Genomic DNA, 12033 nt, shown 5'->3' with positions numbered 1-12033 from the left:
ACATGTGTGGAGGCCCAAAGTTGGTATCAGGTACCCTCCTTGATCCCTCTCCACTCTACTTATCAAGACAGGGTCTTCATCTCTTGCTGAACCCAGACTTTGCCCATCTAGCTTGTCAGTTTGCCCCAGGGATCCCGTCTCTGCTTCCTGAGTGCTGGAATTAAAAATTGGCTCCACCTGCCCATCTTGTATGTGGGTTCTGGGGATCCAAACTCTGGTTCGCACAATGACCTTGACAGACACTTTATCCGCGGAGTCATCCCCTTAGCCCATGGTTTTCTGATTTTTCGTATAAGTAAGTCTAGTGCCTTCTACCCACTAAAAGCTAGATGAGAACTAATTATGATAATTGCAGTAATAAGAACTCACCGAGTTAAACACTTCAGTACTGATACCTGTGCTCTCTTCGCATGCATTTGTTACCTTGAATGGGTTACCTGTCATTCTCTAGTGTGGCGTCACAATCCCACCTGTGTGATACTCTTGAATGCTTCGTATCTGTTAAGAACTGTGTGATTTGTGCCCACCCGGGGATACCACTCTGGTCAGAGTTACATGGTGAGATCCTGTCTCAAAAAAAGTATGCAGAAATTTTTCAGTACCACATGCTAATTCAAAACAAATCCTATTCACTTTGATATGTATTCAAATGCCTACCTCATGCAAAGTGATGCAGGCAAAAATATAAAAATAGAAAATAAGTTCGTACATTGTATGCTGTGAGGTCGGAGAGGAGCCAACTTCAACCTATACTGTTTCTGTTATATTAATTGTTTTTATAAAAAAACATTTAATTTAAATTTAGTTTGTAAGTTAAAAATCTACAATTTATTTATCACAGTATACCCAATATACGTTTGTTTTTTTCTGCATGTTTATTACAAGCATTTACAGGTATATTTCCTGCCTAAACTGCAGCATGCAGAATAATTTAATATATATTTATTTCTGCAAGAGAGGCATAGATCAGGACATGATGGCAGTATGGGGCACATTCTCTGGGAAATTGTCAGGAAGCTTCTCCAAGCATTGGAGTGGGATTTCAGTGGACCTTAGGTGGCCTGTGCAGCCTTAGTGGCTAGTTTACCCATTCTAGATCCAGTGCATGTGTGAGCCGAAGTGCAGAGTGGGGTGCAGGTTCACGTGGGTAGTAAGTGCTCAGTTTTAGAGTATATGGGGTGTATCAGGAGATGGCAGTGTGTCGGGAGCTGGCAGCATGCCAGGGACAGGGGGATGGCAGTGTGACGGGGGAGCAGGGAGTGACAGTGTGGTGGGGGAGGGTGACAGTCAAGCGCTAACTAAACTGATGGACTTACTGAGTTTTCGTGGCTTTGTGTCTTTCAGGAGGTTCACGAGTTACTACAGGACTATGAGCTCAAGTACTGCTATGTGGACAGGAATAAACGAACAGGTGAGCGTCCGTTCCAAGCACTTAATCTTGTTTTTTTGTTTGTTTGTTTGTTTTTTTTTTAAGATTTATTTACTTATGTATACAGTGTTCTGCCTACATGCCTGCAGGCCAGAAGAGGGCACCAGATCTCATTACAGATGGTTGTGAGCCACCATGTGGTTGCTGGGAATTGAACTCAGGACCTTTGGAAGAACAGCCAGTGCTCTTAACCTCTGAGCCATCTCTCCAGCCCCCACTTAATCTTGTTTTGATGCCGCAGGAAGTTACCGTAGAGCAGGAAAGCTTGCTGTCATCTATCTTCTTCTGGTGCTGGGAATTGAACTCAGGGCCTTTACAGGTGCTGGCAAGCATCCCGCCACTCAGCTCTGTTCCCTGCCAGCTATGGAGTTCGTAAGTGTGAAATTCTATCAGTGTGACTCACCGGTTATTTTCTGAGGGCAATATTAATGTCCCGAACTTTAACTGGTAAACAAATACAGTGTGTCTGGAGGTTTGGTTTTTAACAATGAATGTTGAATGTTAGGTGTTCTTCGGGGGCATAGTGTGCTTCCATCTAATAATGTTACTGGGTTCTGTGAACACACACTGTGTGTAGCCTGATCTTTAGTTGGACACATTAGGAAAACTTGCCTAGTTTTTCTGAGTATTAGTTTCCCATCTGTGAGATCAGAACTCTGCTCTTTTATAGGTGTATTGATATATAAATGTGAGCATTTTTTTAGATGATAAGCTGCAGCATGGATGATGGTAAAACTGCTGTATACACGTGTATTCCAGTGCAAATCGTTTATCTTGAGAGCTGGGTACAGCTTGGTGTGGAGCATTTGCCCAGCTTGTGCAAGGACATGGGTGTGATCCCAGCATTTTCCCCCAGAGAGTACAGGAAGGCCTTCATGTTTATTGCTGAGTTAAAAACACCCCGCATAAAAACCCCTCAAAACCAAAGCCAGCAAAAGCCCCCCAGATGCCGAGGAACTCTGGTTCCCAGCACTCCGACTGCATTCCCCATCTAGAGGAAGCCCTTACAAATCTGTGTCCAGTCTGGGGAGTAGGGCACCATCGTCCCTAGACTGTTCCGGTTCTTTGGTTCATGACATACTCCTTTGTTGTCCCTCCTGGGGGTCATGAGAGGACAGATGTGTCTTTTCATAAACAAAACGATAGTGGATGTAGCATGTGTTCCTTTAGGTGGAGATTTCAGTGCCGGCATGTGGCTTAAGGCCCTTCCACTAGATTAGTTGGCTCAATTCTGTTGGTCTCACAGCTCCCCCCCCCACTTCCTCTTTGGGACACCCCCATAGGTAACTCTCAGTTGAGTGTCTTATCTCCCCAGTTGCAGCGTGAGCTCAGTGTTGAACAACAGTGCTCTTCCAGCACCTAATCCGTAACCAGACATACTACTGAATAAGAAGGCCTCGATTGTCTCAGGGCAGGGGGTAGAGTGAGAGCAGGGATTCAGTGGCTTGGCGCTTCTGGGTGTTTGAATTTGGGTCTCATGAGTATCCTACCAGGAAGGACCCTAGAGATTGCTACCTTTCAATTGTGAGCCGAGGAAGATATAGAAAGGAAGTGGAAGGTGGGGGCAGACAGGTGTGTAGACCGGGAAAGAGTGCTCGGACAGGTGTGCAGACCCGGGAAAGAGTGCTCGGACAGGTGTGCAGACTCGGAAAAGAGTGCTCGGACAGGTGTGCGGACTCGGAAAAGAGTGCTCGGACAGGTGTGCGGACGCGGGAAAGAGTGCTCGGACAGGTGTGCAGACTCGGGAAAGAGTGCTCGGACAGGTGTGCAGACCTGGGAAAGAGTGCTCGGACAGGTGTGCAGACCCGGGAAAGAGTGCTCGGACAGGTGTGCAGACCCGGGAACGAGTGCTCGGACAGGTGTGCAGACGCGGACAAGAGTGCTCGGAGAGTGCTCGGACAGGTGTGCAGACCCGGGAAAGAGTGCTCGGAGAGTGCTCGCACAGGTGTGCAGACCCGGGAAAGAGTGCTCGGACAGGTGTGCAGACGCGGCCAAGAGTGCACGGACTAGTACATAGGGAACATAAAAGAACGGTCAGCAACTTCCAGTCCCCAGCACTGCAGCATAAACTCACAATTTTAGGGCTAATATAAACCATACCTCGTATTTAACAAGCTGTGGTGTGTTTTAGGGAATAAGAGAGTTAAGTGATGTTCTTTGGCAGCCTGGTTGGGTTGGGGAGGCCTGGAACTGTAATGGGTATGTCCGAGGGAGTATCTAATTGGTTTAACTGAGGTAGCACATGGCATGGCTGGGGGTCCTAGACTGTGTAAAAAGGAGAAAGTGAGCTGGGCACCGGCTTTTGTGACCCTCTGCTCTCTGACTGGATGCTGTGTAACCAGCTGCCCCAGATCCCTGCCACCAGGACATCCCCGCCACCAGGACATCCCCACCATGATGATCTCTACCCCAAACTGTGAGCCATAATAAAACTTCCTTTCCTGAGGGTGCGTGCTGGCTAGTTTTATATCAACTCAATTCAACTATAGTCATCTGAGAGGAGAGAACCTCTGTTGAGAAAAAGCCTCCATAAGATTGGGCTGTAGGCAAGCCTGTAGGGCATTTTCTTAATTAGTGATTGGGGGTGGGCCCAGCATGTTATGGGTGGTACCACCCTATTATGCAGGTGGTCCTGGGTTCTATAAAAATCGGACTGAGCAAGCCAGTAAGCAGCACCCCTCCATGGCCTCTGCATCAGCTCCTGCCTTCAGGTTCCTGCCCTGTTTGAGTTCCTGTCCCGACTTCCTTTGATAACGGATTACAGTATAGAAGTGTAATCCAGATAAACTCTTTTCCTCTTCATCTTTCTTTTGGTCATGGTGTTTCATCACAGCAGTAGCAACCCTAACTAAAACAAATACCAGGATAGTACCAGGATAGTAGGGTATTGATATGACAGACTGATTGTGTTGTTTTCGGGGTGGGGGGATTGTGGAAGGACTTTGGAACTTTGGGATGAGAGGAGCCACTGCGTGTTCAAAGCTTGGTGAGCTGTTCTGTGGGACCTTGGAAGATAAGAATGTTGAAAGCAATGCAAATGACGGAGGCCTGGCTTGGGAAGTTCCAAAGGGAAGGTTAAAAATTAAAGACTGTCAGGGCCGTTGCCTATTTGCTATTTTGAATTAAGATGCTGTGGTTCTGGAAGCTGGGGCTAAAGAATCAGCGGTGATGAATGAGAGACCGGTACCACTGTAGTGGAATCATTGTTTTACTGGGACAGTTGATGCTGTCAGCTGGGGCTGAGGAATTGGCGGTGATGGACGAGAGATCAGCATCATTGAGGTGACATCTTCTGGGAAGTGTTTCCTGAGAGTCAGCACAAACAACTTGTTTTCCAGAGGCAACCAAGGTTGTCCCTAGAGCCGGCAACCAAACTTGATAGTGTAAGAGTCACCACCCAGGTGGTAGTGGTTCTGAAGGCATGATGAAGGGGTCATGAAGAGCAGCTGAGGCTCGGTACTGTGAGAGACCAGGAGAGGCCATTGGTGAAGGTGCAGCCTCAGTAGCGGTTGAAGGCCCACGACTGAAGGGGTCATGCAGAGAAGTTGAAGCTTGACTGTGAAGAGACCCCAGGAGAGAGGCTAGTGGTGAAAAGTGCAGCCCAGTGCAGCAAGAAGCCCAGAGTTTTGGAGATGCTGGTACCATGGGACGACCGTCAAGACCCGCAAAGGAGAAATCGAGCCTGACCAACCTTAGAACACAAGCTGTGTGCCGCGGAGGGCAGAGCCGCGGAGGGCAGAGCCGCGGAGGGCAGAGCCGCGGAGGGCAGAGCCGCGGAGGGCAGAGCCACAGAAGTGACCTAAGCCCCTTGGAGGAGCCAAAAAGATGAGTGAATCCCAGATTCTGGACACTGAGTTATTTTACACTGTTGGAGTTTGATTTTGCTTTGTTCAGATTGTGACGATGCCCTGGTTCTTCCCTTTTGAAGTAAGAAAGCACTTAATTTATTTTTGATTTTATAGGAGGCCCTAGTTGGGAGACTTTAAACTTTTAAAAAGAGACTTTGGTTTAGAGACCTTGAATTTTAAGAGAGACTAGATATTTAAGAAACAACTTTTAAAGTCTGAGTTTGGAAGGCTGTGGGACCTTTTATGTTCATAAAATGTTTTATACTGTGATGTCTTTTTTTTTTTTTGGTCTGTTTTGTTTTTGTTTTTGGAGACAGAGTTTCTCTATGTAGCCCTGGAATTTGCTCTGTAGATTAGGCTGGCTTCGAATACCTGCCTCTGCCTCCCGAGTGCTGAGATTAAAGGAGTGTGCCACAACCACCCAGCTATACTGTGATGTCTTTATTAATGTGTGATCTTGGTGATGAACAAGAAAGGAAAGGTTGTGGCTTAACAGTGATGTTTGTGTGTCAAGTTGAGATGGAGTCACCTGTGTTGGCTAGTTTTGTGTCAACCTGACATGAGCTAGAGTCATCTGAGAGGAGACAACCTCAATTAAGCAAATGCTTCCATTAGATCAGGCTGTAGGCAAGCCTGTAGAGCATTTTCTTCATGATTGATGAAGGGCCCACCCCATTGTGGGTGGGGCCATTCCTGGGCTGGTGGTCCTGGGTTCTATAAGAAAGCAGGTTGTGCAAGCCAGTAAGCAGCTCCATGACCTCTGTCAGCCCCTGCCTCCAGGTTCCTGCCCTGTTGGAGTTCCTGCCCTGACTTCCTTCAGTGGTCATGGCGTTTCGTCACAGCAATAGTAACTCTTAAGACAGGTGTGCTCGTCAGGCCATTGTGTCAACAACAAGAAAAGTAACTAGTAAAAACCAAAACAATTCAAGATTTTTAGAAAATGGTTTTGGAAACCAAGAGTTAACTCTCGCAAGGGCTGGTTTTACTCTCCCGTTGGAAGAGTTGGCTCTTGTGTTGTCCTTGGCATTTGGAGAGCTCGTACAATGAAAAACGTGCCGCTTTAATTGTTAGCATCGCTCTGAGTGGTAAGATGCACGCACTCTGAGAGCTGCCTGGGCACTAGGACCAGCTTAGGGAGGACAGAATTACCCATGCTGTGAGCTTCTCCCTTTCCTACCCTGTCTAAGCTCTGAACCACATACTTCCCCGTTCTGTTTGAATCTGGATGAATCAGGCGCTCGCAGGACTGCCCCACTGTGCTCCTTGAGAAGACGAGGCACTTAGAGAGAGCAGCTCACTTGTGATTTGTGGGTTGCTCTGTGATATTTTAATTGGAGGCTTTCGGGATTTCTTGCAAAAGTTCTTAAATATTTATATTCGTCAGTGGTAACAGATAAATTGATATAACTAAAATTTAGCTTTAACAATTACGGACTTTGAGAGCTCATTTAGAGGTTCTAGCAGGGCAGCTCAGCTACTCAAATACCCTTGACCAGAGACCAGCCTTCCTCTATTAGGGGAAGGTCATCCTCTTGGACCGAGTGTGCAGCTTCAGGAGGGATGCACATGGAGCCGTGAGGAGTAAGGAGTAAGGGGACACCTTCCTAGCCAGCCAGATCAGCCACATCAGCCCTGGCCATCAATGGGGTGACAGATGTCGCAGCCAGATCACCCTCATACTCTTAGTTGTAACAAATATGAGCCTGTATATTTCATTGATTTGTAACTCCATGTGTCGCATTTGTTTGTGTTTGAGGCAGGCTCTCCCTGTCTCAACTGTGTAGCCCAGGATTGCCCTGAATGTATGGTCCTCCTGTCTCTCACATGTGCTGAGATTCTAGGCATGTGTCTCCAGCCAGGCTGTGCCATGTTTTTTATTTCGTACATTTCATTGTTTGATGCTGAAGTAGCTTAGGAAGCTTTTAAAATTGTTTTACTGGGATTGCATGTTAAAATATTGGTCCAAGATCAGAATCATGTTATCTTTTCATTTGACTTTATTTATCAAAGTCATATATGAAATTCTATACTCTCGTGTGTCTTGGAATATTACTCTAACTGTGTAAAGGTGTGTTACATTTGTTTATGCTGCATTTGTTTAACAACGTAAGGATGTGTGCTTAATTATGTGAATATGTGTTGCATTTGTCTCACCTTGCCTGCCCAAGACACCTGATTGGTCTAATAAAGAGCTGAACGGCCAATAGCTAGGCAGAGAAAGGATAGGCGGGGCTGTCAGGTAGAGAGAAAAAGTAGGAGAAATCTAGGCTTGAGAAAGAATGAGGGAGAAAGAGAGGGACATGACTGGGGCAAGAAGCCAGGCAGCCACCGGCCAGCCAGACATGAGGAGCAGTGTAAGAAAGACATACAGAAGGAAAGAAAAGTGAAAAGCCCCAAGGCAAAAGATAAAGAGAAACAGGTTCATTTGAGTTAAAAGAGATAGCCAGAAATGAGCCTAAGCTGGGCTGAGCATTTATAACTAATAAGTCCCATGTCATGATTTGGGAGTTGGTTGGTGGCCCAAGAGAAGTCTGCTACACATGGGTTCTTTGAAGCTAACCAACCTGATGTTTTATTATCTCTTTTTTAAAAGGACGTGTGTGTGTGTGTGTGTGTGTATGTGTGTGTGTGTGTGTGTGTGTGTGTGTGTGTGTGTGTGTGTACACGCGCGCGTGGTCAGAGGACAGCTGTGGCAGTTGTTCTGGTCCACCACTGGGGTCCTGGGGATGAGCTCACTCCAGGCTCAGCTTTGCAGAGCCGTGTCTTAGTGATTTGAATGCTGTGAAAGGGATGTGGGGAAAGCTGGTTTCCGTCAGGCATTTTGGCATCTTTTACTGTACTTTTAGTTTTTCAGGTCCTTCCTGTGGAAGTCTTTTAGATCTTTATGGGGAAGAGGTCTTGTAGCCTCATTTTAATTTCAGTTGAAGGTTTTTATAAAGGCTTCATAAAACTTTACATGGTTGTTGAGGGGTTAGAAAATACCCCAAACAAAATCCCTCAGTATAGTGGATCTTACAGTGGAATTCCTAATAGAATCACTGAATTTTTTATTTGAACAACTGGCCATGAAATTAGTCTAGTTGAGGCGCAGCATTTTAAAAAAGTAACTTTTTTTAACATAGTAAATTAGAGTTGGAAAAAATCAAGGGTCTCAGAGAGATGGCTCAGCGGTTAAGAACATTTTCCAAGCAGTGGTGAGACCTGAGTTTGAACCCCTGCACCTCTATCACTAGCCCGGCATGTGCTCACAAGTCCCATACCCGTAACTGTAGCTCTGACCAGGCTTGCTGAGAGAGGTAGGTAGGTAGGTAGGTAGATAGATAGATTAGATAGATAGATTAGATAGATAGATAGATTAGATAGATAGATTAGATAGATAGATTAGATAGATAGATTAGATAGATAGATTAGATAGATAGATAGATAGATAGATAGATAGATAGATAGATAGATAGATAGATAGATAGATAGATAGATAAAAAGCTCTGGGTTGAGGGAATAGACTCCACCTCAAAGGGATAAGGTGGGGAGTGGTAGAGGACACTGACGCCCTCCTCTGGCCTCCATGTGCACTCACAGGCCTGCCTACCTATACATCTGCACATATACGTGTGCATCCCCCCCCCTCCCCCCCCCCCCCACACACACTAGAAAAGCAGTTTCTAAACAACAAAATCAAGAGTGCATTGAGGTCAGATTTGGTGGTGCCCTGGGGAGGCAGGGCCAAAGGCAGCTGGATCTCTGAGTTTAGAGTCAGCTTGGTCTATATAGTGAGATCTGGGTCAGCAAGAGCTAGTGAGATTCTATCTTAAAAAAGAGGGGGCATTCCGTGTAATAGAGGTGCATTTAGTGATCATTTTGCTTCAGGAAAAGATCCGTATTTTTGTATATACTGAGCCTTAGGCATAAAATGTATTTCTTACTGTGGATGACAGCAGGAAAAAAATGAAAACACTGACTTAAAACTTTTTCCGTCCCCTGTGTTATCTTGCAGCTTTTGTTACCTTATTGAACGGGGAGCAAGCGCAGAGTGCGATTCAGAGGTTTCATCAGTTTTCTTTCCGAGGCAGAGAGTTAATAGTGCAGCTGCAGCCTACAGATGCTCTGTTGTGCATCACCAACCTGCCCGTCTCTTTCACGTTAGAAGAGTTTGAAGAACTCGTCCGTGCCTATGGGAACATCGAGAGGTGTTTTTTGGTCTACAGTGAAGTCACTGGCCACTCCAAAGGCTATGGGTTTGTGGAGTACATGAAGAAGGATTTCGCTGCCAAGGCTAGACTGGAGCTATTGGGCAGGCAGATGGGCGCGTCGGCACTCTTTGCACAGTGGATGGATGTTAATCTCTTGGCCTCAGAGCTCATCCATTCTAAGTGCCTTTGTATAGATAAACTGCCCAGTGACTACAGGGATTCAGAAGAGCTCTTGCAGCTCTTCTCTGGTATCCACAAACCGGTGTTTTGCCAGGTATGTATTGCCAAGAGCTCATTTGAGATACTTAAAAGTAGTTGCATGCATCTCTAATCGATGTCTGTCTGTCTGCAAATATCACAGTGGCGATTTTGATTCTGCTTGAGTCTATAATGAGGCCTCTAAGGGGATTTGAAGTCATTCCCTTCTGTTGATGGGCCAAACTCTGTTGCTTTGGTTCATTGTATCATAGCAAAGCCATTGCTCACTACTCACTCCCCTTCCCTTTCCGCCCAGTTGTCCAGACATTTCTCCATTGATCCATTTATCCCTCCAACTCATGTTCACCAATTCATGTTCACCACTTTCTCTGGGCCAGCTCTAAGCTGTGTCAGAAATGAAGAGAAGAGAACACAGTGTCTTAGTGCTTGACGGTTTTGTAGATGAGTGTCAAGTGCCATGAAGAGAGACATATGGAGGACAGAAAACTTGGACAAAGTGTAAGGCAAGCGCCCACGTCTGTCTGAATGGGCTTCTGGTGGCTGAGGCATGTCGAGAAGATCCTGGCCGTGCTGAGGAGCATTTCCAAGCACCTGACTGTGGTGCACACATCCCGATAACCGCACAGAGCGCGGCACTGTGTGGCTCCTCCCCTGGCCGCTTTCTGAGGGCAGCCGACCAGTTCCTTCTCTGTTCCCTCATTGCCTCTTTTTGCCCCCCTCCCTTCACTTCCATGTTTCCCGATGTCTTAAGCTCTCTTCCTTCCTCCTCCCCTTTTTTCCTCTCACCCAACATTTTCCAAATTCATACACTGCAATGAAATTTTTGGAGTTAGGCTGTGCACACGTGTGTTTAAATGGACAGGTAAAGTATGTATTTGTTAAGTCTAGCGTGATGCTGTGAGGTATGCACATGTGGTGAGGAGCCTAAAGCCAGCCAACTGGCCGTGCATCACCCCACAGAGTTACCGTCTTCTGTGAGGAGAACACTCAGTGTCCACTGTCAGAATTTTCCAGGAATATGATGTGTTGTTAATTGTGATGGAGCATATTTTATAATCCATCTCCTGAACTTAAGTTCTACTGTCTAACTCGAATTTCATACCTTGTAACCAAGTTCTCTGTTGGTGACTCCATTCTCCACTGGTGACTGCCAGTCTGCTCCCTCCTTTCTACAAGACTGGCCCTTTTAGATTCTGCACGGGAGTGAGTTATGCAGCCATGTGCATATTTTAGACGCGTGGCGCCATCTCGCTTTTTCTTACATTGTTGCTCCACTAAAGAAACCACCTAAGACTTGTATAAAATTAGAATATTTTGTGACCAACGTTTGACCCAGTCTTTGCTCAGTTACTGGAGTGGATTGGCTTAGTGATGTATTGTTGAATACCGACAGTTACGTAATACCATCATCCTGTGTCTGTCTTTAGTTCTCTGTTGTATATCGGGTGTGGGCTTATATGGGTCCATGGAAAAAAGACCCAGAGGCACTCTAAGGATGAAATTTCTAGCTTTTCCTGCTTCGGGAGCATCAGTCTCTCTCAGACTGACTCCTGTTGCTTACCAAAGGGCTTTTTTATTGTTACCCATTTTATACCTTTAGCAAGTTAATTTCCATATCCTAAAACCTCTTATCTAAGCTCCTCAAAGGGACAGTGCCAAATGCAAATTCCTAGGTAAGGAATACTATGGTTTTGGGGAGTTGTCCCCCAACCAAGTTTTACATAGGCTTTGAACCTCTGGGAAACTCTCAGATAAGACTTCCAACAGAAAGTGTGGGAGACAAAAGGTAGCAGTCACAGAAGGCAGATCAAAGGTAGGTGGTAACACTCTGGAATCAAACCAGCTACAGAAATCTGCAGGAACTACCCCAGCAGTTCTCTGTAGCTCATCAGAGGCCTTTGGAGCAAATGTGGGGGACGAAGCCATGTATCACACAGAAGATCTGAACTGTGAACCCAAGAGTCAGCAGGAACCTTACAGATCACCTTGTCTAGCTGTACAGTGGTGGAATCTGTTTGCTGGGTCCTGTTGAGTGACCCCTAGCTTCTGCTAAAATGCTTCAGAATAACAGAAACTTCTTTAAGTAGTTCTGGTATTGAACTGAATGTCCCATTCCAACTCTGTTGATGTGGTTTTAATGAGATTTATTTTGGAAACCTTCAGATGATAACACTTTAGGTAAGAGTGAATGCTGGGCAGCAGTGGCACATACCTTTAATCCCAGCACTCGGGAGGCAGAGGCAGGTGGATCCTGAGTTTGAGGACAGCTTGGTCTACAGAACAAATTCTAGGACAGCCAAGGCTATTACATAGAGAAACACTTTCTCAAAAAACAAAACAAAACCCA

At 45.9% G+C, this 12033-nt stretch overlaps 1 protein-coding gene across 1 annotated transcript in view; it reads left to right on the top strand.

Moving 5' to 3' along the window:
- Raver2 (ribonucleoprotein, PTB binding 2) overlaps window positions 1-12033 on the top strand; it is an 80203-nt gene that overhangs the window by 24195 nt on the left and 43975 nt on the right. Inside the window, exons 2-3 of the mRNA XM_052718891.1 lie at window positions 1345-1411; window positions 9272-9741. Coding sequence (XP_052574851.1) covers window positions 1345-1411; window positions 9272-9741 — 537 coding nt within the window. The remainder of the gene's footprint in view (window positions 1-1344; window positions 1412-9271; window positions 9742-12033) is intronic.

The sequence above is a fragment of the Peromyscus californicus genome, unplaced genomic scaffold, assembly GCF_007827085.1.
Source record: "Peromyscus californicus insignis strain IS unplaced genomic scaffold, ASM782708v3 Scaffold_5__1_contigs__length_169319896, whole genome shotgun sequence".
In the NCBI taxonomy this organism is placed as follows: domain Eukaryota; kingdom Metazoa; phylum Chordata; class Mammalia; order Rodentia; family Cricetidae; genus Peromyscus; species Peromyscus californicus.
This window is presented reverse-complemented; position numbering and strand designations above follow the sequence as displayed.